This window comes from Equus quagga, chromosome 11 (genome assembly GCF_021613505.1).
Source record: "Equus quagga isolate Etosha38 chromosome 11, UCLA_HA_Equagga_1.0, whole genome shotgun sequence".
Lineage (NCBI taxonomy): Eukaryota > Metazoa > Chordata > Mammalia > Perissodactyla > Equidae > Equus > Equus quagga.
The window spans coordinates 9,655,392-9,680,674 of NC_060277.1; the positions used below are offsets into that span (position 1 = coordinate 9,655,392).

Consider the following 25,283-nt stretch of genomic DNA (forward strand, 5'->3'; position numbering starts at 1 on the left):
GTGTCACACAACTTTCCCACTTTCCTTCCAGACCTCTTCAGTGCCCAAGTAACTGAAATATATGCTGCATTCACTCAGATTCAGATACACAGAGGTCAAACTGTTCAAACAACTCCAAATCCTGGAAAGCAAGGGGCACCTGTGCCAGAGGACAGTGTGTGCCCTGGCTTTCCCTCACCTCTCAGGGCTCGAGTTGATCATTCATAACACCCAGAAAGAAGCTTCCAGTCCACAAGGCACTTTTACATACATTTTTTTCCCTTGATCCTCACAACCACCCTGTGAGGAAGTCTTACAGGACAAAGGATCACAAATATACCAACATCTTTAATTGTGCCGCCATTTTGCTTAATAAACCCAATGGTGAGAACTTATCCTATAACTTCTCTACCGTGCCTTTATCTGTAAGATACTCATCTTTTATTTATTTATTTATTTTTTTGACACTCATCTTTTAAACCTCTCCTCTGTGTAATATATACACTAGCTAAAAAGAACTTGAATAGCTGTCATCTACTACTCTCTGGATGTTTAAAAGTTGTTTGATTGCTTTGGAAGTTAAAGCAGAGCCAGCAGTTACTATATTACTTTGAAACTTACTTTAAATCTGTTCATGTTTATCTGGTTGAGCCATATCATGATATATACAAAATGGACACTCTTTAAAAATGGCAACCTGAGAGGTAGCCCTGATTGCCTAGTGGTTAAAGTTTGGTGTGCTCTGCTTCAGCAGCCCAGGTTTGGTTTCTGGGCACAGAACCACACCACTCATCTGTCAATAGCATGCTGTGGTGGTGGCTCACATAGAAGAACTAGAAGGACTTACAACTAGAATATACAATTATGTACTGGGGCTTTGGGGAGGAAAAAAAGAGAGAGAGAAGAAGATTGGCAACAGATGTTAGCTCAAGACAAAATTTGCCCAGCAAAAAAAGAAAATAATGGCAACTTAAACAACAAAATGTTGTATTAAAGAATTTATTTTTTTACAGCACTTCAATTTCCTCATCCCTCCTGATCCAAAGGGAACTACTGTAGCTATATCCCAGGGAGATGTTATTCTCTTGGTTGTAGGTAGCTCACCTACTTTAATTTTCTGTGGATATTTTAAATCAAAATAACAGCTGGAAGTTCTCTGTCTCTTATCCTAAATTAGTCATAAGAACACCCAGAGTAGCATTTCAGATGTTACTGATGTAAGAGAATTTGGATTCCATCCAGAGGAACACTTAATATTGTGCAATTTCTTTAAACAAAGAGACCATCATCAGCTCATTGTTTTTTGATGCTAAGTGATTTTTGCCCACTTTGAGTACTTCTTCATCTTCATTTCACAAGAACTGAGTTACTTTCTCATAATCACAGTAAGCAAAAGACTGAACTGAAATTCCTTCCAATCCCCCAGCTGTGGTGCCCTCCTGCTGTGCTCTTAATGGAGGAAAAGAAAGGAGGATAGGCCTTCCAAAACGTCAGGAAGATACACAGCAAGCTCTACTGTGATGAAAATGGATCTGAAAAATCTGCAGGGCTGCCCAAATTGTGACTTCTGGAGAAAGCACACACAACTTTGCACTCTCACAAATTAATACATCTTTTAGGATTTCTGAAACCTCAAAATTTATTATCCCCTTTCCCACTGAACTCAATAAATAGTAATGCATTTCAAAATGCTGGAGGCGTTGATATGATTTATTCAAATTCAAATCATTTGACAGAAAGAAATGACAGGAAAGAACAAGTTCCGCGTTAAAATAAGACTAGTTCAGTGTTCACTTGGCTTTCCTCTGGTTCTACAAAGCCACGTCAGGTTTAACGTCCCCATTGTTGGCTTCTCAAGATAGTATCATGAAGTTTTTCTCTTTTTCCTTGGTATGTTCAAATAGTCCATTTTTATTTTAATTATTTTGGCAGATGTCACTTGCTTTTCTGTGTGAAAGTGACTTAGTGCTTGAATGACGTGAGGATGTGTCGGCGAGTATAGAACAAGAGCGGCCTTGCTTTGTCTGTTGTTATTGTGCCTCACTATTCCAGGGCACCAATAAGAAGTGAAGAGGTGACTGACATGGCTGGAAGAGAGAAAAACCTTAGTGCACATCTTATCCATCCATTCATTCATTCAACAAATAACTATCAAGCACCTCGCATCTGGCCTTCACTGTGCAATATGGAAGTGAAGGAGATAGCATGGTCTCTGCCCTCATGAAACTGAGAGTTTGTCTAAGAAGACATTTATTAAATATATATTCACAAGTGCACTGAGCTTTATGATTAAGTATAAAGTATTTTGGGTGTATGTCAAAATCTAATCAGGAAAACAAAAACCACCTGAGAGTTCAAAACAGAGGACTTTATTACTGGGGAATGGTTACATGGGTGATGAAAAACTGAGAAACCCAACAGAGGATAGTGAGGCCATTGAGAAGCAAGCAACAAAAGGAAACCATTATCTCCTCCATGTCAGTTGGAAGGGACAAAAGGCAGAGGCAGGGTTTGGCCCAGGGTCAAGTGGTTAAGTTCCCATGCTCTGCTTCAGCAGCCCAAGGTTTCACTGGTTTGGATCCTGGGCATGGACATGGCATCACTCATCAGGCCATGCTGAGATGGCATCTCACATAGCACAACCAGAAGGATGTACAACTAGAATATACAACCATGTACTGAGGGGCTTTAGGGTGAAGAAGAAAAAAAAAGATTGGCAACAGTTGTTAGCTCAGATGCAAATCTTTAAAAAAAAAAAAAATTGGCAGAGGCAGGATTATCAGAGTACAAGAGCAAGGGTCATCTGGCAGGAGCAGCAGCCACATTAGGAAACACAACTGCCACTAACCATGCCACTACTGGCAATGAGGTGGATAAAAGCTGTGGCTTCTGCTTTCACCCCACCCTTCAGTTTCTCTCTAGCAATCCTGTGGGCAGTCAAACAACTGGAAACAAGAGTTCATCCTTTTGCAAAATAGAGGAGACCAAGAAGGGGATTTGAGGACAAATTGGCCTAACAACTGCACAGGAAATACAAGGTAGGAATTAGGAATATCTAACCTAAGATTGGGAATATCAGCTTTGAACCCTCCACTCTCTCCCTACCCCTGCATCAGCCCGGCTATGTAGACACGCAGTCAGAAATGTTTGCTGGTGGTCTCAAGGAACTCCTCATTCTTTTTATTCAGACATAAATCTGAGTAAAGGAAAAAAATGAGGTGGAGGAAGCCCTAAAAATGGTATATGGAGCCAAATGGAGGGGGGATTTTTTTTATAGCTGAGTGTTCAGTATAGACACAAAGGAGAACCGTAACCATTATTGAAGCACTATAAAGAAAAAACCCACAAGATTTGAGCTCAAGTTATATCTTTTGTGTTTATAAGCAGTGAGACCTTTGGCAATTTATTTAATCAACCTGACCTCGGCCTCCTCATCTACAAAATGAAGTTAAAAGTACCACCTTGAGTTGGGCTACAAGGATTTCTATATAGCAGAGACGACGGGGTGGCAAGCTGGTTGGGCGTCAGGGAGTGACGGCTTAAACTCGTGTTTGCACGGAAAACAGCAACTGCCCACTTGGGTACTGCCACCAGTTACAGTGAATGTACGTTAACCACTTGGATGCAAAGTAGATGCTCAATAAACATTTACTTTCATTATGTTTATAAGTCATTAAGTAAAACTTTGTGTGTAGTTTATTCATTTGGAATTCAGGTAAGTGTTAAAAGGAAAATTATTTGTTTGTCATCCCAATCTCGTGTTCATCTATTCACTGCCAATTTGAATAAAAGAAAATGCTATGTAGGAAAAAACCCTCTCTATTTCTTCTTTCTCAACAGTAATCACATTTGTGACTGTTTATTCAATGTTTGTCATCTCCTCCTCCTCCTGGACTGTAGTGGCGCCTGTCTTGTTTCCTACTGGATCCCCAGTGATGAAGACAGGGCCTCCTAGGGTACAAAAGTTCCTAAAATTATGTTGAAATACAGGTTCCACTTTAGTAATTGATTGCTTAACGGGTAATTCTGAAATAATGAAGATGTTTGATAGTTACAGGTCAAAACTGCTTCCCAACATGCTTTCATAGATGAAAGAATGAAATCTATCTTTCATAGATTGAAACCTATCTTTCATAGATGAAAACCTATCTTTCATAGATGAAAGATTGAACCTATTGTTTCCATATTGGAGCAAATGCTTTAGGGAAAGAGAATGCTCACTGATCAACTTTCAGCTGAATTCCTCAGGTGAGAGTCTAATTCTATTAAATAAGAGCTTACCATAAAATTCAAAAAGTTGTTATTCCAGTAAGCAAATCTTTGTTCTTGATTGAGTTTCTTCTGTGTGAATCAAAAAGACTAACGTTATGGGTAATATTAAATAAGACAGATTATATCTCTACATCAAATACCAAAATAATTTGATACATAATTTTGAAGCAAAATTTTTAAAATTATGCCATCTTTTCCAAATCTTTATTGCAATAGCTCCCTGTTACAAAAAATCTCCTTTTATAACTTTAATACTAGACTGAGAACTTTTTCTCCTTTAATCCCCTGACGTTGTATATATAAATGACTCATCAGAAAGCCTGGTCTCATAATTTCTCCAGCTCCATATTTCCAAAACCTTTTATCTCTACTTCTTATCAATCACACTCTGATAGTTCTGAATTGCTCTGCTTTGAAGATTAAATTTCAAGGCTCCATCTCTAATTTTTTCTTCCTGCTGTTTCCTCCCATATTTGTTGCCCTCACTCTTTGTTATCATATGACCTCTGCTTTCCTTTCTTCTGTATTCTTTTAGTCCATTAAGGTCCCTCTTGGCTTCTCTTACTTCTCTATTTAGCCTAAGCCTACACTCACACATTCCAGTTCTGCCCTTCTTTCTAGCACTTCTGAGTCCTTAGACTCTTTAACCTTCCACCGACTTATAAAATCATAAACCTTGATAACTGCCACAGTCAAAATCTTCCCTTCTCTTCCTCAGAACACCTAATGTTACTGTATGTCAAAGATAGTGCTGACTAGATCATATGAATTCTTGCAATTTTCACCTCAATTCCAGGAATCTTTTAATTCATTTCTTGTGGACTCACAATCAATTCCCCAAAGAGACCTTAAAACGTGTTTTTCTCTCCCCCATGTTCTCCCCATCCCACCATGACCTTGTTCAGTCCCAGGGGAACTTTTTCTCATTTAACTTCTATGGTCTTCAAGCAATAAATTGAGGCTACTAATCACTTTATGAGGAAGAAATGTCTACATGCACTCTTCTCAATACTGCCTTCTGCAGGGGGAATCAGAATTCAGGGTAGTGGGTAAAGGGAAGAGAAGAGCACAAGCTGATTTGTCTGAAAAACTCTTTTGTGTAGCAGGCACTGTGGATGCCTTGTCCATAACCGTAATTTCCAAGCACACCAGCATGGCTTCTGACACCAAATTTTTGCATCTTTGTCAGAGCTGCTAGAACTCTTTTTGTTAGAAATCACAGCAGGCCAGAGGTACCAGGAAACTAACATCCCCTAGGACACTGACCATTGACTCACAGGTGTGGGAATATATATACTCCATTCCCTGGATGGGAAAAGTCTTGTACATGTGTTTTGCACTGTTTTCCACAGCTTCCCCGGGGACCAGGCTCCAGTTCCCACCGTGGTAGCATGCCTAATGACACTTCTGTCATGTCTCTATATCACCTCACCTGTGTTCCTAGCAACTTCCAATAAATCGCTTGCACGTGAACCCTTGGGTTAAGTAAGGTCTGTTTCTAGGGGAGGCAAAAAAAGAAGCTGAGAAATTCTAACGTGTAATTCCTTCACACACGCTTTTGGGAATCAATGCTTTAGCAAGAAGATCAAAGCCAGCTCTCATAACTTATTTTCTCTTTCCCATTTTTCATCTCACGACACATTGCCACACCTTTCCTTTCATCAAAAAATATACAGTGACCTCCCCAATTAACTTTTCTATCCTTGTTTACTTGGGGAAAAATGTCTTTTCTCTTTGTCAAGCCTTGTTCTTTTCTTCTCTAGTTTCAACACTAAAACGCACAGACTATTAAAAAAGATTGCCTTTATTTAAAAAAAGTCTCTCCACCCTTGTACTTCTCATCCATGATTTTATAGCTACCCTACCCTTCATCCAAACATTTAAAGGAGGAGTGTCTAGCCTTTGCCTGCACTTCATCTTGACCGTTTGAGTTTTTATTTGCACTCTGTTCCCACCTTAGTTAAAGCTGCTCTCTCAAAATTAACCAGGTTCAGCACTCCTACTTCCGGAATGGCAGCATGAGGAGCCCCATGGACCCATTCCTTAGCCAAATAAGCTTAATTGGTAAAAGTTACTTTTAAAAATTACAACTATTTAATGTATATGGAAATTGGCATAAGAGCATACAGTAAATAAAGAAGTATTTTTTCAAGAAAATCTACTAAAACTCAATCAGGACAGTGAGAATTTGGGGCATTTGAATCACACCCTTCTCCCTCCTTCTATTCCTCCAGCTCAGCACAAAAGAAACTTCACTCCAGGCAGGTACAGCCAAGAACACAGGGTTCCCTCTCCTCTTAACAGCTATGCAAGGGACAGGCTGCTGGCAGTTATTAAATACCCAGCCACATTTTGCAGAGGCTAAGTTCCAGCTTCTGGCATGAGTAGTCAAAGGCTCCCTTGTTTCACCTAGCCCCTACCCATAGGCCAGAGGTTCTGCCACAAGTGTGGTAGGCTGAGAAGACTGGGGCCTGGATTCTCACACGCCAGCTCATTGTAGGGTGAAGGTTCCATTATGAGGGAGGCAAGCCAAGAGGACCAGAGACTACTGCATACATCTAGCACTCCCAGTTACTGTTCAGAGACTTTTTCTCGGGGAGAAGTAGGCCTTTAGAACACAGAGTTTGGAAGCTCTCTCAAATGGACTAACCTTATTTGAAACAGAGTGTGGGAAAGGTCAAACCTAAGGGTGCTCTTAAAAACAAGGGAGGTGTTTATTGGGAGGGAGGGTGACAACAACACGTTGGCCAGCAAGCTTGCCAGAGAGAAACAGGGAAAGAAATTCCTACGAAAATCAATCCTGAGGTCAGAGCAATCTTCATACACTGGCTTCAGAAACTACCCCTAAACTGAGGCCCAGGGGCTGGCCCGCTGGCGCAGCCGTTAAGTGCGCACGTTCCGCTTCTCGGCGGCCCAGGGTTCTCTGGTTCGGATCCTGGGTGCGGACACGGCACCGCTTGGCACGCCATGCTGTGGTAGGCATCTCACATATAAAATAGAGGAAGATGGTCACGATGTTAGCTCAGGGCCAGGCTTCCTCAGCAAAAAGAGGAGGACTGGCAGTAGTTAGCTCAGGGCTAATCTTCCTCAAAAAAAATAAAAAAATAAAATGAGGCCCAAATTTAATTGTGTCGAACTGCAGAGCAATTTATGCCCAAGGGCATTGTAAAAATAGATCAGCCATCAATTACAGGAGTCTAACATTTGGCTGTGATCAGGAAAAGAGACAGTCAAAGAGAGCCCTGCTAAAATTATTATTATTCTAGGTGACTGTTTTCACGCACAAGGATGTGCCCTCTCAGGAGCAACATCAGAGGCTTCAAACTAAAATAGTACCGCCAGCAGCTAAACAAATAAACGGCAAACAACAATAAGAAGCAACAGGGGTTGGCTCCGTGACCGAGTGGTTAAGTTCATGTTTTCCCCTTTGGTCGCTTGGGGTTTGCCAGTTCCGAGCCTGGGCATGGACCTACACAACATTCATCAAGCCATGCTGTGGTGGTATCACCTATAGAAGAACTAGAATGACCTACAGCTAGGATATACAACTATGTACTGGGGATTTGGTGGGGCGGGGGGGGGGGGGGGAGGAGGAAGATCGGCAACAGATGTTAGTTTACAGCTAATCTTCCTCACCAAAAAAATAAAGAAATAAGAAGCAACAAATGGGTGGGAGAAAATCATATCCAGAGTTGCTACAATATATTATCTAAAATGAAAAGTTTAAGAAAAATACGAGATATGCAAAGAAATAGGAAAGTGTGATCCATACACAGTTAAAAAAAAAGCAGTCAATAGAAACTTTCCTTGAGGGGGCCCACATGTTGACCATAGCATACGAAGACTGCAAAGTAGCCATCAAAAATGTTTTCAAATAATTAAAGGAAATCATGCTTAATGAATGAAAGAAAGCTATAATAACGTCTCATCAAAGATAGACTATCAAAAAGGAGTAAGTAATTATAAATACGAAACAAATGAGAATTCTAAAATTGAAAGTAGAGTAATCAAAAAAGAAAAAAAACTGCTACAGGCCTCAACCATAGATTTGAACTGGCAGAAGGAAGAATCAGTAAATATAAAGAAAGGTCAATAGAGATTATACATCCAAAAAACAGAGAGGATAAAAAGAATGAAGAAAAAATGAACAGAGCCTCAGAGAAACATGTGACATCCTTAAGCTCACCAACATACTTGTAATGGGATTAGCAGCAGGAAAGGAAGGAGACAGAAGCTAACAAACAAACAAAACCACAAACCTTTTTCAAAGACATAATGACTGAAAATTTCCCATATTTGGTGAAAAGCATTATTCTACACATCCAAAAGGCTCAGCAAACTCCAAGTAGGTAAAACACAAAGAGAGCTACACCCAGAAACATCTTAGTCAAATGTTCAGACACTTCAATCTAAAGATATTTTGTCTAAAAAGAAAATTTTGAAAACAGCACAATGAAGTTCAAATAAAGGCAATGTCAGATAAACAAAAACAAAGAATTCATTGTAAGCAAACCCAACTAACACGAAACACTAAGAGAACTTCTTCAAGCTGAAAGCAAGTGACATCAGACAGTAATTAGAAACCATATGAAAAACAAGAGAAGAAAAAGAACACTGGTAAAGATAATTATGTAATGATAAAACGTTTAAATGTGCATTATTTATTCTGTCTTCTCTTAACTGATTTAAAAAGCAATTGTATAAAACAATATTGTTAGGTCTATAACATATAGAAATGTAACATATTTGCCAATAATAGCACAGAGATTGGTAAGAGCAAAGCTGTACTGGAGTAAGGATATCACACCAGATGGTAACTCAAATCTACAGGATAAATTAAGGGAACCATATAAGATAGATAAAAAAGTTAATATAACAAGCGCTCTTAATACACATTTGCTCTCTTTTCCTTTCTCTGCGTCTTTAAAAGATATACAATTATATAAATTAATACTTATACGGGGTCGGCCCTGTGGCCGAGTGGTTAAGTTCACACGCTCCACTTCAGTGGCCCAGGGTTTCACTGGTTCGGATCCTGGGTGTGGACATGGCACCGTTCATCAGGCCATGCTGAGGTGGTATCCCACACACCACAACTAGAAGGACCCACAACTAAAATATACAACTATGTTCTGGGGTGGATTTGGAGAGAAAAAGTAAACAAAAAAAAGAGATTGGCAACAGTTGTTAGCTCAGGTGCCAATCTTTAAAAAAATACTTATAACAATGTATTATTGGGATTGTAACATTTATAGATGTAATATAACAATAATGGCACCAAAACATAGAAAAAAGAACTATATAGGAGTAACATTTCTATATGTTACTGGAGTTAAGTTAGTATATATATGAAGTAGACCCTGATATGTTAAGATGCATGTGGTAAACCCTCAAGCAACCACTAAGAAAATAACCCCCAAATAATGAAAAAATTGTAAAAGGAAATAAAATGTAACACTAGAAAATACCCATTAATGCAAAACTAAGTAGTGAAGAAAAAATAAAGGAAGAAAAAGACCTGAGACATAGAAAACATAAAGAAAAATGGCAGAGTTAAATCAGTGATATCAATAACATTAGATTGCTGGGAAGATGGTGGCATAGGAAGACTCTGAACTCGCCTCCTCCCATCAAGGGATGAATGGATAAAGAAGATGTAGTATATGTACACAATCGAATAATACTCAGCTATAAAAAAACATATGAAATCTTTCCATTTGCAACAACATGAATGGACCTTGACGGTATTAAGCTAAGTGAAATAAGTCAGATGGAGAAAGTCAAATACCATATGATCTCATTCATAAGTGGAAGATAAAAACGACAACAAAAACAAACAAATACTTAGATACAGAGATTAGATTGGTGATTACCAGAGGGGACGAGGGGAGAGAGCAGGGTGAAAGGGGTAACTGGGCCCATGCATATGGTGATGGATCGTAATTAGTCTTTGGTTGGTGAACATGATGTAGTCTACACAGAAATCGAAATATAATGATTTACACCTAAAATTTATATAATGTTATAAGGCAATATTACTTCAGTTAAAAAAAGAAATGAATGAACAAAACCTAGTTAAATAACCTCTCATCAACCAGAAGGCCGGAGTGCTATTGATTATATACATTACAGAATTCTTCTCTGATGCCTATAAGCATCAGAAATTTCTAGGTCAATTTCCATTAAAAATCTCCTTTCTCCTCAAAAAAAATAATAACATTAAATGTTAGTAAATTAAACATACGAATACAAAGGCAGAGGTTGTCACATTGGATAAAAAAACAAGAACCAAGTACATGCTGTCTAGAGTAGACAAACGTTAGATTTGTAGATACAAGCAAGTTGAAAATAAAAGATGGAACAGGTATATCATGTAAACAATAACAATAAGAAAGCTGGAAATTCTATATGAATATAAGACAAAATGGACTTTTAAGAAATGTTGAAGTGATAAAGAAGAACTTTTTAAAAATGATAACAATGTCATCCTAAAGACAATATAATATTCATAACCATGTATTCACCCAAAATTAGAGCCACAAAATACATGAAGAAAAAGTTAACAAAATCGAAGGGAGAAATAGACTTGGAGAAATAGAAAGTCAACAGTAATAGTTGAAGATGTCATTATTCCACTTTCTTCCCCCGCCCCCCCAGCTTCATGGAAGTATAATTGACAAAAATTGTATATACTTAAGGTATACAATGTGATGCTTTCATACACCTATATATTATGAAATGATTACCATAATCAAGCTTATTAACATATCCATCACTTCACAGTTACCTTTTGTGTGTGTGTGTTGAGAAAACTTAAGATCTACTCTCTTAGCAAATTTCAAGCATACAATACAGTATCAACGATAGTGACCATGCTGTATATTAGATCTCCAGAACTTATTCATCCTTTTTGTTGTTAATGCCCTCCAATCAATTCTGACTCCTAGAAACTCTGTGTACAGCAGAGTAGAACCCTGCCTGGTCTTTCTTTGCCATCCTCTAATCTTCTAGCACTATATGTCACCTTGCTGCTATCCATAGGGTTCTCATGGTGTGTTTTTTGGAAGTGGGTGGCCAGGTCCTTCTTCCTAGTCTGTCTCAGTCTGGAAGCTCTGCTGAAATGTTTCCACCATGTGTGACCCTTCTGGTGTTTGAAATACCAGTGACATGTCTTTCAGCATCACAGCAAGATGCACATACAGCTGCCACATTTTACAACCAGCAGATGAGTGATGTGGTTCCCTGACCAGAAATGAACCTGGCCCAAGTGGTGAGAGCATTGAATCTTAGCCACTGGACCACCAGGGCTGGCTATTCATCTTACATAACTGAAATTTTGTACCTTTTGACCAACATCTCCCCATTTTCCCCACCCCCCCAGCTCCTGCTAACCACCTTTCTAGCTCTGTTTCTATGAATTTGGATTTTTAGATTCCAAAGTATTTATCTTTCTCTGTCTTACTTATTTCACTTAGCATAATGCCCTCAATATTCATCCATGTTGCTGCAAACTGCAGGATTTCCTTCTTTTGCATGGCTAAAGAATATTTCACTGTATATGTGTATGTGTGTGTGTATACCACATCTTCTTTATTTATTCATTCCTGATGGACACTTAGATTGTTTCAATGTCTTGGCTACTGGGAATAATGCCACAATAAACAAGGGAGTGCAGATGTCTCTTAAATATCCTCTGTTCATTTCCTTTGGATATATATCCAGAAGTGGGATTACTGGATCATACGCTAGTTCTGTTTTGAATATTTTGAGGAATTTTCATATTTTCCACAGTGGCTGCACAAATTTACATCCCCACCACCAGTGCACAAGGGTTCCTCTTTCTTCATATTCTTGCCAACGCTTGTCCCTTACCTTTTTGATGATAGGAAACAATCAACAAAATGAAAAGGCAACGTACTGAATGGGAGAAAATATTTGCAAACCACATATCTGATGAGTTAATGTTGCCTTTGCTTTTGATGTCAAATCCAAAGAAAATCACTGCCAAGACTGATGCTTACCCTCTATGTTTTCTTCTGGGAGTTTGTGGCTTCAGGTCTCATGTTCAGGTTTTACTCCATTTTAAGTTGATTTTTCTGTATGGTGTAAGATAGGGGTCCAGTTTCATTCTTTGTGTGTGGCTATCCAATTTTTCCACTCCTATTTATCAAAGAGGCAATCTTTTCTCCATTGTATATTCTTGGCTCCTTTTTCAAAAATTATTTGACCAAATATGTATGGGTTTATTTCTGGGCTCTCTATTCTGTTCCATTGTTAGTTTCTGTGATATACAACATTTTAAGATAATAAGTAGAATTATGACAGATAACATTATACCAGGACATATCAGATTTCTAGGAATTTCATACAATTTCTGGAATACTTATAACATATATCCATACAAATACAACATAAAGAAGGCTTAGTATTACTTCTTATTTGACAATGCTGCCAGGTAATTTAACATATCAAATCAGCCTAATTAGTTTAACAACTTTCTTTTATAAAGAGAGAGAACAAATCTTTTGAGATATTCTGGGGACCCTCTGGAAAATCCCAAAGTTAGTTTGAGGTCAAAAATACTTCATTTAGAACTTGATTTTTGGAAGTTTGTCAAAAATACCAAAAGGTTTTAAAACACTTGGTCAACTAAGGATCACAGGTCACTGTGAAACAACACTTAGTTATCCATTTAACCAAAGTGACTATTAAAGACTCCAGGCAAATACAGGAAGTTACATGGTTGTAAAAAAAACCCCAAAAAACCCCAGAAAAAAACCTTAGCTCTCTTAATAGAGAAGACACAGTTTTCTTCCTTCCTTCCTCCCTCCCTCCCTCCCCCTCTCTCTCTCTCTTTCTTTCTGTCTCTCTTTCTTCCTTCCTTCCTCTCTTTCTTTCTTTTCTCTGTCTCTCTCTCTCTTTCTTTCTTCACAGAGTAAAGATTTTATTCTGGGATATTGTAAGAGATGATACAGTAGTGGGTTTTTTACAAAAGCTTTTTGAGATTATGGTCTCTTTCCAAATGTTTGTCTTTTTTAAAAAATTATTTTATTGAGGTCATATTGGCTTATAACAGTATAAATTTCAGGTGTACATTATTATATTTCAGTTTATGTGTAGACTGCATTGTATTCATCACCAATAGTACAGTTTTTACCCATCACCATACGTATGTTGCCCTTTACCCCTTTTACTCTCCCACCACCCCCTTCCCCTCTGACTTATTTCACTTAACATAATACCCTCAAGGTCCATCCTCATTGTTGCTAATGGCATCATTTTGTCTTCTTTATGGCTGAGTAGTATTCCATTGTGTGTGTGTGTGTGTGTGTGTGTGTGTGTGTGTGTATATATATATATATATATACATATACCACATCTTCATCCATTCATCCACTGATGGGCACTGGTTTGCTTCCATGAGAAGACTCAGCGTTCTTAAGTAATGAAAGATCTGACAAAGACAACATATTTCTCGTTGTTCCTGCAGCCTTCTCTAGTTACCTATTATTGGCCAAGACATTTGTTTATGCTCCTAAATCCTCTCTCTCTTTTATTTATTTAGCCATATTCTAGATTCTCCTAAAGACATAGACTCATGGAAAATAAAACCAAAGAGATTCACGGGACATTTCAGGTTTCTTCCCACCCATATCACTCCCATAAGGCAATCAGCACTGAGATATGTGTTTGAATGGAAGGGAGATATTTTTTAAAAGATACGTATGTTAACAATTTGAGAGCCAGCCCTAATGGCCTAGTGGTTAAGTTCAGCATACTCCACTTTGGCCATCCATGTTCTGTTCCTGGTCACGGAACCACACAACTCATCTGCCAGTAGCCATGCTGTGGTGGTGGCTCACATAGAAGGACTTACAACTAGAATATAGAACTATGCACTGGGGCTTTGGGGAGGAAAAAAAACAACTTGAAAATATCCCTTCAGATAAAACAGAATGTCATGCATTAAGTATAAACCATAAGGTAAAAAAAGGTCACAAATCAAATATACGAATGTAAATGGTTTGAACCCCCCCTAAAAGGTAGAGACTCTAAGACTGGGTTAGGCAAAATGATGCATATAAGGGGCATACCTAAAAAAACAACAGAATGTTGACTAATCATTAAACATCAGTTTAAAAATATTTACCAATGTGGAGAAATGCTTTATATTTTATTTTGCTAAGTATTACATAGATTTTATTATGTGTATACGTATGTACATGCATGCAGATACATAAAATAGATATAGATACTGCTATAGATAGAATCTATCAATCTTTATTTTATTTTTTTCCTGAGGAAGATTCACCCTAAGCTAACATCTGTTGCAAGTCTTCCTCTATTTTGTTTGTGGGCCACTGTCACAGCATGGGCACCAACCAGTGGTGTAGGTCCAGGCCCAGGAACCAAACCCTGGCTGCTGAAGCAAATCAAACTGAACTTAACCACTGGCCACTGGGGCTGATCCCTCTTTATTTTTTAAAATATGCTCAAATATTATCGGGGATTATGAAAGTTTTTTTTTTTTTAACTTTTCCATGTGTGCACAGGAACATTATATTCCTAACCAGAAAAAAAGTTATTCTTTTATAATGTCAACAGGGAATTACACTATCTTTTAAAAATAGCTAGGAGGATACCAGGGAATATCTTTTACTATTCAGGAAGTGATGAAGTGTCAGAAAGAGAGAGGGAGAGGGGAAGGAAATGGAAGAGAGAGAGGGAAGGAGGGAGGGAGGGAGAGAGGAGAGCTGAAAATCACAAAGTAACAGAAGTTGTAGTGTTGCTGACGAAATGAATACACGAACACCGGTTGCTGCGCAGTAGTCTTCTGCTCTCGAGTTTCTCGAGCTCTTTATTATTATAGCCTCTAAACAAAGCCGGCCTTTTGCCAAAGCAGTGAGTCAGCGACCTAAACCTGCGCAAGCGTCCCACAATAATGACCTTTCCCCTACACATCTGTTCATAACAGGTTCCTTCATAATGTTTCAAACTCTCAAGGTCCCAGGCTTGCTCCTTTTGAGGAGCTGATAAAACATTCTTGTTTGCAAGCAATGATTTCCCTGGGGCCTTGTGAGTTCACCAGGCAGAACATTCTGTTTGCAGAAAAGTCCAGCCAGTCTTGTGGATGCCTCGTGTGCAAGAACAATCACATTTCATGCCAGGTCTCCTTCATTGTAGCCACTTGATCCTTTAGTATTTGATAAAAATATCTACTTTTACTTCTCAATTAGGTTTTCCTGGACATTCAACTCCTTAGAAAGGGATGAATGGTGACCTATCCAGTTATAAAGTTGGGTCAAAACACTTCTTAAGGTCCACAAAGTCTTTTGGAATTGTCAAAGTGCAAAAAAAAAAAAAGTCATTAAGCATGATATAGAAAAGAAAATTTTATGTGCCTCAAGATTGAAAGCTACTTTGAGCCCGAAGCTGGGTATCTGAGGGTTACTGTAAATATTCAATAAGACTTTTTGACTTTGTTCCCAACACAGACATGGATGAAAAAAGCTAACCTTGTCAATCTCCTGTTTTCTTGTTTAACTTGAGTGGTGACTCAAGAATTACAAGGATTTAAGAGCTTATTTTACAGCAGAGAATGCCGTCAAGAAAGTTACAATCACAGATAACCAGCCCCAAGCTGCTATTGATGCCCAGAAGTCAGATTGCCCAGTTGCATATCTGGAGTGAAATAGAGATTCCCCTTTCTTTCCAGAAACTCCTGCCAAGCCTTAGCTCTATAATACCCCCTGCTTTCTTCTCTTGTTAAGGCAGGTTTGAGAGAACCTATCCTCTCACATTCTTGTTTTGGCTAATTCAAATAAACTTTTCTCTATCTCCAACCCATGATGCCTCAGGGACTGACTGTGCATTGGGCCCATAAATTTCAGATTAATATTAAGAGTTTCAGTATGAAGCCAATCTCTCAGGAAGAGTAGATACTGAAAAGTCTTGACTGCAGAACCTGACATGGGGTAAAAGGAAAAAGAGCAGTTTAACAATGAGGCAGGTGAAGGAGGGGGAGAATAACTGGATATGTATTTTATGAAAACTTAAATGACTAAAGAAATGGCCATCCAATATTTATAGATTGAGCCAGCAGTTAAAGGATGACTAGGTACTGACATATTAATCTTATGGTGTATCAACTTTTAGTTTGTGGTTTGGCAAAATGGTTATTGTAGTAAAAGGTATTTTTACTAAGTTGTACGTGCATATATATTGAAATGTTATACATACAGGTGAGCAATCAGACTATTACTGGAAAAGAAAAAAATGAGAAAGACTAGATCCTGAGATAGAAAACTTTTCCTCTTTCTACAGGTTATGGTAAGCAAGTACCTTTGCAGGTCAGGGCTTTCCCACCAGCTTGTGTTTGGCCTTGTGAGGCTGTTTGCAGGGAGAAGGATGGCAAGATGAGGGAACCCATAGGTGGGTATGCTTGGTTGTCTGCCTTCATGGTGGATGGTGGATTCTGGTGCCAGGAAGCCGAGGAATTGGGGTCTGGGAAGCTTCAGCTTCTTGATATTCTCTGGATGTCAGTTTCCCTGTAATAAAACTTCAAAGCACCCATAACTAGCTAAAATGTTAGCATGAGGCCACCTGGGCTCCAACAATTTGTAACTTCTATTTGCCTTGTGAAGTTCAGGGATACAAAAGTTTAAAAATCCAGTATTTATCTATGAATGTAATTTGGAGAGGCAGGGGAAGGGGATGAGAGCTTTTAGTTTTAACCCATATGCTGGGTTTAATGTAAGGGAACTGATATTAAGGCTAGTATCATCCCCCCTCTGCCCCTCTCTCCCCCAATAAGAGGGGACTACTATAGGTATCACACAGCATTTTAAGCTTGCTGGGCTTTATAAACACAACATAACATGTAGAACATATGTTCAATATTTGGTTAAAAAAATAACAAAAATACCTCTCCCACTCAATGCAGAAAAGATGTTTAAGAGAGGACAGCATTCCTACCTTTCTCTCCCCTCCCCTTGCAAAATATCCCCATGATATGGGCTCGACACAAGGTAGACATAAGGGAAGCCATATTGTAGAAAAGAAACCATATGGTAACTTTGAATAAGCTGTGCTCTGTAGATTTTATGGACCCTCCCAGCTGCTATAAGTTGATAAACTTTGCTCTTTTGAGTTCCTTAGGAATGTGATGACCCCCAGGCAGAGAGTATGTGCTTATAGCCATCATCAATGATAACTGAAAGATCAGGGGATAGGGCATTGTTCCAGTCTCTGAGGCATATCCAGGAAAACAAAAGACTATCAGGAACTGAGACCAGATGTCTTCTCCCACCTGGAGATCATCAGATGGAGGCCTCACTGGGATTAGGTCTCTTTTTCAGGGACTGTTAAAATTTAGGTTGTCTATACTTATCCTTCTGGTTGGACACTTCATTATAAAATATGCCTTTAGATTTGGTCCCAAAACTGTAAAGCGAAGTACAAAATTCTAATAATACAAACTGTCAACATGAAGCCAGGAACAAAAGAATATTTCCAAATGATTGCTAAACGGTTTCATACCTCTAATCCAGATCTATGCCCCAATTCAACACAAAGTAACTAGATGGCTTGTGGCCCTGAATCCCTCAAGGATGAGGAATACCAAAGGATAGGGGAATTGAAACCAGCAGTTAGACATTGATGATTAAGTAGCTAGAAACTAAAGGTTTTTTTCCTTTTTGCAATTACTGATTATAACTTTTAGCTGTTTAACCCACCCATCTTTATACTGTTTAGGCAACAGGCTATCTGACTCCCACTAGGTTCCTATAGATAACATCTCCCTGGAGCCTGGTTCACCATGGTAATGGGTGCATGAGTAGTTTTCCAGGAATTAGAACCCCTGTCCACTCCAGGGTGGTTGAGACCACCAACTCATCAACTGGGCCTGCACAGATGTCCCACAGGCGGCCTTTTGACATCAAGCAGCTAAAAACTGCACCCAAAGATCACGCTAATGCCACCATTTTGTGAGCACGTGTCCTGTGAAGAGGCATGGGGTCTGACATCAATTACCTCACGTCCAATCACCTACCTCCACATTTTGGACCACCTTACCCCTCTACCCCATAAATGCTCCTGAGTTCCCATTTTGGGGGAAGTAGATTTGAGACTCACGCTTTCACCTCCTCACACCGCTACATTGTGATCAAAACCGTCTCTCTGCTGCTATCCCGTCATCTCAAGTGTTTAGCTTTCAGGGAGGCGGGCAAAAACGAACCAAATGCAGTAACACCTAAACTGGCTTGCTTCTTTTCTACTCTTCCCACATTTACATGGGAGCCGGAAAACAACCAGGTCTGGCAGCTGCCCTGCCCCAGCCCTAACCCTGCATCGCAGAGCGAACCCAACAAGCAGGCCTACCAGGAGCCCGCCATTCCGGCTCGTTCACGACACGACGGAGGACGCACCACGCTGGGCGCGCGACCCGGCAGAGAATGGAACGCTTTACGACGGGGGTGGGGCTTATGGGGTCAGGGGTGGCCGCACGGGAACCGGATGGGGGCGCCGGGCAGAGAAAGGGGGTGCGAGGCAGCATAAAGGAGACGAGGAGCGGAAGGAGGGCACAGGGCAGCGGAGGGCGGGAGCGGCGGGGCGTACGGAAGCAGAAAAAGGGCGGAGGGGCAGGGGAAGTCGCCACCGCTGCGGCCTCCAGCACTGTGTGGCCGTAGGGGCTACATTCTAAGTGTCATCTAGGAGAGAACTCGAGCATGTCGTTATGTAGTGGACATTAGCGTGTCTCCACACAAATTCCATCCCGCCGGGAAGCCGCCGGGGCGCAGTGCCGCGATCTCCTTACAGCCGCCGCGCAGGCGCACTACCCTCTGCTGGGTGGGGGACGCAGTGGGGCGCGGACCTGGCGAGGTGAAGGCGGGCGGGGGCGAAGATGAGGGGCGGGGCGAGCCGGGCGTTCTTGGAATTTCGCCGGAGGAGTTTCCGCCTGGAACGTTTTCGAAAGAGTTGGTAGGCGCAATTTAACTGCCGAATCCTTCCCAGGGCCTGTGCTAAGTAGGTAGTGTTCCGTGGGGCCTCTGTAATTGTCCTTCTCGGTACCCTTGTGTTAAATGATTCTGCTTGAAACTGAAACGTACGTCGTTTGTTTCATGCAGCCAACTTTTCAATAAAAAAATGACCCAGTCATTTTTGTTGCGGGTTCTTCTAGAATACTTTTGAGCCTCCATAATCCTTTTAATGCTTCACACACATACAAGGATCACAAATGTAGGGGATTAAAACCACAGATTCAGTTACATATCCAAAAGACTGGCGAGAACTTTGAGAGAATCTACATCAACCGCACCTCCCCCGCCCCCTTCCCCTCGCTTCCACGCTTCAGCGCCTGCTGTTAGCAGCTATTGCTAGGGGCTGGAGGTATAGAGATGCACGGGGCACGGGCAGGAGTAACAGAGGACCCCTTCTGTGAAGGCCTAGCGCCCTCTTGGAAGAAATAAGCGGGGAAGGAAAGATATAATTGTGAAATTACTCTGGGAGGGACTTGCATATTACTGAAACAGCCAATCTTTTCTCGACGTTTGTCTGGTTCTTGCCTGAAAACTGAGTGGATTACTTTGGGCTGACGCAAAAGCAGTGATGAGCGTTCCGGTAAGAGAAACCAGCTCGAACAACGGAATGGAGTCGAAACAGGGTGAGTGGTAGGATTGATAAACAAGGTAGCTGGAGAATTGTGGTTTGTGGGGAGATTCTTAAGCCTTATATAGCACAGCTTGCCAGTTGCTGTTAGGGAACATTCCCTTCAGGTGTTTTAAACTTTTCTGTACAGCTAGGATAGAGCAAATTGTTATTGGCAAATACTGTTTGTCAAGCACGTTCTAGGCACTGCAGGTACCCTCTTGCTGCTAAATCCAGTGGGAAGATTTGGTTAAAGAATTAGAGAAAGGGTGAGTGAGGGGTAATAAAGGATGTAAATGTGAGAGCAGACAGTAAGAGTGATGTAGTCTAGAGTATTAGAGGAGATGACGGGGAGTTACTCTGAGGAAGAGAAGAGCCTAACAAGTAGAGGGTTCATATCTACAGAGGCTTGGAATGAAAAGAAAACCTTAAGGATTTGAGGAGCTGAAAGAGGTTCATTTTTGGCTGTGTGAGGGAGAGGGGTGTGCGTTGTGTGCAATGAAACTTGGAAGGTAGGTTATGTAGTGACAGCCTAAAACCAAATCAAAACTTGAGACACAGGTCATGCATTGACCGTCTAAAATGGAATATTTCTGATTTCTCATTGTTTACTACCTGCCTTAGGCTAATTGTTTTCTTATTAAGTATGCATTTGTGTTGTTTTATGAATTTAGGAATTCCAGGGTATGGTAAATGGGTTACAGCCTTTAAGAGAACAGCTAGCTTATTTCCTGTGCAGGGAGGGGAACTATTTGATCAGCTTTGCAGGACTTTAAGGAAAATGGAGAGAGTGACACCTTTGACCTCAGATGTCCCAGGGGCTCTGCTCTCTTTCCTGTTTCCAGTGGCTTGGTTGTGAGCTCCTTCAGCTCCATTGAATCTGCTTGTGGCAGGACAGCAAAGTATCCTGCATAACAAGTTTTAAACATACGTTTTGTCCTGAATGAAAGTTTATAAAAGTGTAAATGCGTTAGAACTTTTTCATTGCCTTATGGTTCTGGAACAAATTAAAAATGCTGGTTGCTTATCTATGTACTTATATGGAACGTGAATTTCAAGCTTGCTTTCTTTGCTTGTATTTGTAGATACTAGAGTAGTTAAGTGGTGGCTAACACATCGTCATCTCCTCAGCGCTGAACTCTTGTCTAAGTTAGCCTCTGAATTTAGAATTGGGATGAAAGTATACATAATAGGCTAATATCAAATTTCTAGAATTAGATTCCTAAACTTGGGGTTAGTAAAGCTAGCAGACTTAAGAAGTGCCTTTGAGTTTTTCTCGTACTATTCTGTAGCAAAACAAAGGAATATGAGGAGAGGAGAGGAGAGGAAAGAAGGGAGAGTTAGTAGTGGAAGGGGGACAGGAGTGGGGGCAAAGAGAAAAAATGGAATTAATAGAGAAAAGGATACATGAAGTATTAATTGTAAGGTTTTGTGAAAGCTGACATGAGTGGAGCCATATTAAAATAGAGGTGGAACAGCCATTTCAGAGGAATTGCCATGCATGTCTTGTTTTCTTTATCTTCCAAACTGGACCAAACTGCCAGTGTTCCAAGAAGTCAGTAAGAATGAGAATATACTGTTTGTAAGGACTGATGAAATTGGACTTTGATGGTGACGAAATTGCTAACCAATCAATGAAGTACAAACCTAGCCTTACCTCATCTAGCACCAATGAACTCTTCTTTAATACAACTCACCTCCTCTTCCTCCCTTTTTGCCATAAAAATTGTGAGTCTGTCTCCTGTTGGGGGACACTTTGGGTTTCTACCTAAATCTGTGTACCCTGAATTGCAATTCTTTGATCCCAAATAAACACTTAGTGCCTTTCTATTCAGCTCTTTATTTTTAGGTTAACAGTTTCCTTGGAAGAAATCAGCATATCAAAGATGTCTAATGGGGTCAAAATATCTCTGTTAAATAAGTATTTAAATTTGTAATGATTTAAGGATAAGGAGATGTACATTTGATGGCATCCATACTAACTGCCCTTGAGTTGTTGGATATTTGAGGGAAGGCTAATATATAAACAGAGCATACGACTCCTTACAGTGACCAGAAGATATGTTGTTTATTGATTCTCTTATCCCACAATAATAATTAAAAATGCTAATAATGTTATAAGCCTTACTCCTTATTTTCTAGTTTAACTCTTTCTTCTTTTTCGTAAACGAGTATTGTTGAAAACATAGACAAATTTAGATTTTAAAAATAGACATCTAAGGGGCTGGCCCAGTGGCAGCAGTTAAGTTTGCACGTTCCTCCTTGGTGACCCAGGGTTCGCCGGTTCGGATCAATCTTTCTCAGTAAAAGGAGGAGGATTGGTGGCGGATATTAACTCAGGGCTAATCTTCCTCAAAAAAAAAAAAAGGCATCTAAGTCCTTATCAAGTTTCTTTGGCACATTCCTTTTATACCAAAGTCATGGCCAGTGTGGAGAAGATCAGGACCTCTGCCCCATTTGAATTTTCCTTTGAGTTGTCTCTTCTATATGTGACTTAATCCTCAGGGGCAAAACATGCATAGAGCATACCCCAGGCAAAAGCAAGCCTGGACCTAACTGTGTTTGGCTCTGACTCTAGGTGGGCCTTCCAGCTTTGTGAACTGACCTTGACAGCATATTTTCCCAAGATTAGAAGCAGGCCTAAGGAACCCTGAGCCCGACTCTATTTGACCTTCTTCAAATGGGACGCTTCCTGAGATGAAGGCAGCCTTAGGTTCCTTTTACCACACAAGCCCCATGAGAGAGAAGGAGAATCCAGGAGAGAGAAAAAAGAACTAAGAATTAAGAAAAAGATTTAAGAAAAAGAAAAAAATTCTTAAAAAGAATTAAGAAAATCCAAAATGGCAGAAAGAGTTTCACTTTGTTGCCTCCTACAGAAAGCCATAGTACTTTGACTGGATTGCTTGTTGTCTGGCCGCACACCCAGGTGGGTGAGCAGTGCCAGATAGGGTGTGGAGAGATCAAAGAAAAGATCTGGAGATGGTGAACGAGGCATATAGGTTGATTAGGAGTTACTTATAGGGAGATCCAGTAGCGGCTGGCTGGACAGCAGTGTGCACCCGCTACCGTGGGCTGGAAGGGGGTTTCTTATAGAGGCAGGGGACACGAAGGCTATATGCTTGCCAAGAGGCTGTCCTTGGTATGACCAGCGTTCCCAGGAACGTTAGCTCACGTGGAAGGGCTGTGTCCCTTCAAGATGTGATGTTCTTGAAGTGAGATAAGGTAGGATCTGGCCTGGCCAGGCCCTGGGTTGTTAGAAATCCCAGCAGCTGGGCATCCTGCCCAGAAGGGAAACAGAAGGACACATGGTTGTAGTTGGCTTGTGGGCTTTTGCTGAGCAAGCAAGGCCCAGGCCCTATACTTGTCTTTGGCTCAGAACCAATATCTTTCTGTGGAAAAGGGGAGTGGGGAATGTAGGGCAAAATAAGTCAAGTCTTGGGTTCCCTGTTGAAGTTTGCCACTAACACTTCTTAAGTATTATCCTCAGTACCCAGTGGGTAAGTTGCCTCTCATTCTGAGAAGGTTAGAGAATGTAACAGGCTAGCCCTAACCCAACAGCCTTGTGAGGGAAATCTGGTCATATAAAGTTTGAAGAGTACTCCTAACCAAGCCCTTGTAAAATATGTTTTACCAACTACAGAGATTATAGACAGTTAGATTGATGTCTTATCTATCACTTAACCTCATTTCTTAAAATGTTAATATTTTTATTAATGATCCACTAGAGATTGTGTCATATGCAAACCTGTTTTGTAAACATGAAAGAAAAATTGGAACTCTTGCCCTCTCTTTCTGAAGAGAAGCAGAGATTCCTCAGCTGGGACTGATGGAGGAGTGGCGGTCCTGTAAACAAAGTGACCAGAGACCAGTGACAAGGAGAACCTGCTTCTCTGGCTGACTGTGATACCCTTGACACTTGTAGCTCTTCATGCTGGACTTGGGTTTTCTAGAAACCCAACAATGAAATAAGTTTTTTCTATTTTGCAGATAAAGATCTTATATTTAGTTTAGGAAATGATGGTTAGGTACGGTAGTCTCTATATAGTAATAACCACAATGTGTCCTTTAGTTCTACAAATATTAAATGTTAAACTCTGTATGCTAAAGGCTGTGAATAAGATGCAATCCCTGCCCATAAGAATTTTTTAATTTACTGGAGGCAGGAACATCATCTCTAGTTCTCTGTTATCTGGTTTCTGGTTGTACCTCAATTTTTAAGAACTATCATTAATAAGGACTCTTGCTTAGTTGCCAGAACTACCAGAGACTTGAGACACCTATGTGGCCACTGAGGCAGTATTTGTGTTCCTGACTCAGTGTCTTCTATGTGAGGAGATAGACTACTTAAGAAACTAGTTTTGAAATTGGCAATTTAGAAGATTAGGAGAGATTACTGGTAAAGCAGAGACATCCCCCCAAATTTGGATTGATAGCCATTAGTTAAAAAAAAGTTTATTGAGAAGTACGTACATATAGTGAAAAATACATAAGAAGAGTTTAAAGAGCAATAACAAAAATAAATACCTGCGTATCCATCACCTAGATTAAGAAATAGAACATGCCCATATTCTGACACCTGACTTTTTGAGCAACTATTAGGTGACTCAGCTAATAGCTTTCTTCATTCTTCACGTCTGTGTTTTATTTTCATTTTGGCCAACTGTAATTTCAAATCAGTAGACAAAAATAATCTTTTATAGAATTAATAAATGAACAGTAGTGTTGCACAGTTTCCTAACTAGCTGATAAATATTTTGATTCAATCAGCTAGCCTGTCTATAAAGTATGTTCTTGTCCATTCAAAAGGCTTGTGATTCTAGACACCTATGGAGCTACCTGAAACAGTGCTTCAAGTTTTAAAGGTTTTTATAAATTGATAGTTTGTTTTTTTAAATTATTTAGAAAAAAAGCAGAGAGAGAAAACGTTGGTTGAGAGCTTTTCTGTTGTTTCAAAATTTAACAGTGAGTAGATCACTCTCCAAGGGAAAGGTGCACACAAAGGTAAGCTTTAATGAATTGTAAAATGGAAATGTGGGTCCTATTTTCTGTTTTTTTAGATTTGTTTTGAGGAGGGGAGGGGGACTGTATGATTTTCATGTTAATAGATTAGCACTAACATAATCTTTTGAAGAAATAATACTCTGAAAATATGTAAGATGAGAGTATTTTAAGGATAGCTTCCTCTGCCAATATTTTGGCTACAATTCAAGACACTAGAAAGAAAAGCTCGTCTGAGTTTGTTTTCCTTTGGTTACTTTTCAGCAGAACTGGGTTGTTGCCTGATTTTTGTTGTATTTCCGCTTAGAATTTTAAAACTTGGGAATGAAGGGAAATAAAATATCATAATCCTATGCACTGATTTAATGTTTTTGGATCCATTTCTG

The 25,283-nt window shown here is 39.9% G+C and overlaps 1 protein-coding gene and 1 long non-coding RNA gene across 7 annotated transcripts in view; one reads left to right on the forward strand and one right to left on the reverse strand.

Annotated features, from left to right (window-relative positions):
- Positions 1-1,683: 1,683 nt before the first annotated feature.
- LOC124247839 (uncharacterized) lies at positions 1,684-18,617 on the reverse strand. Its single transcript, XR_006890846.1, has 3 exons — positions 16,594-18,617; positions 4,261-4,320; positions 1,684-2,066 (listed from the first exon to the last, which is right to left on the reverse strand). It is a non-coding gene; the product is annotated as an uncharacterized LOC124247839 (long non-coding RNA).
- Positions 2,924-25,283, forward strand: part of ECHDC1 (ethylmalonyl-CoA decarboxylase 1) — a 66,654-nt gene continuing 44,294 nt past the window's right edge. The window contains exons 1-2 of one of the 6 annotated variants that reach the window (XM_046677591.1): positions 18,844-19,233; positions 19,785-19,915. In XM_046677591.1, coding sequence (XP_046533547.1) covers positions 19,861-19,915 — 55 coding nt within the window. In that variant the 5' untranslated portion in view covers positions 18,844-19,233; positions 19,785-19,860. The other 5 variants (XM_046677596.1, XM_046677593.1, XM_046677594.1 and 2 more) reach the window with 5 other exon arrangements.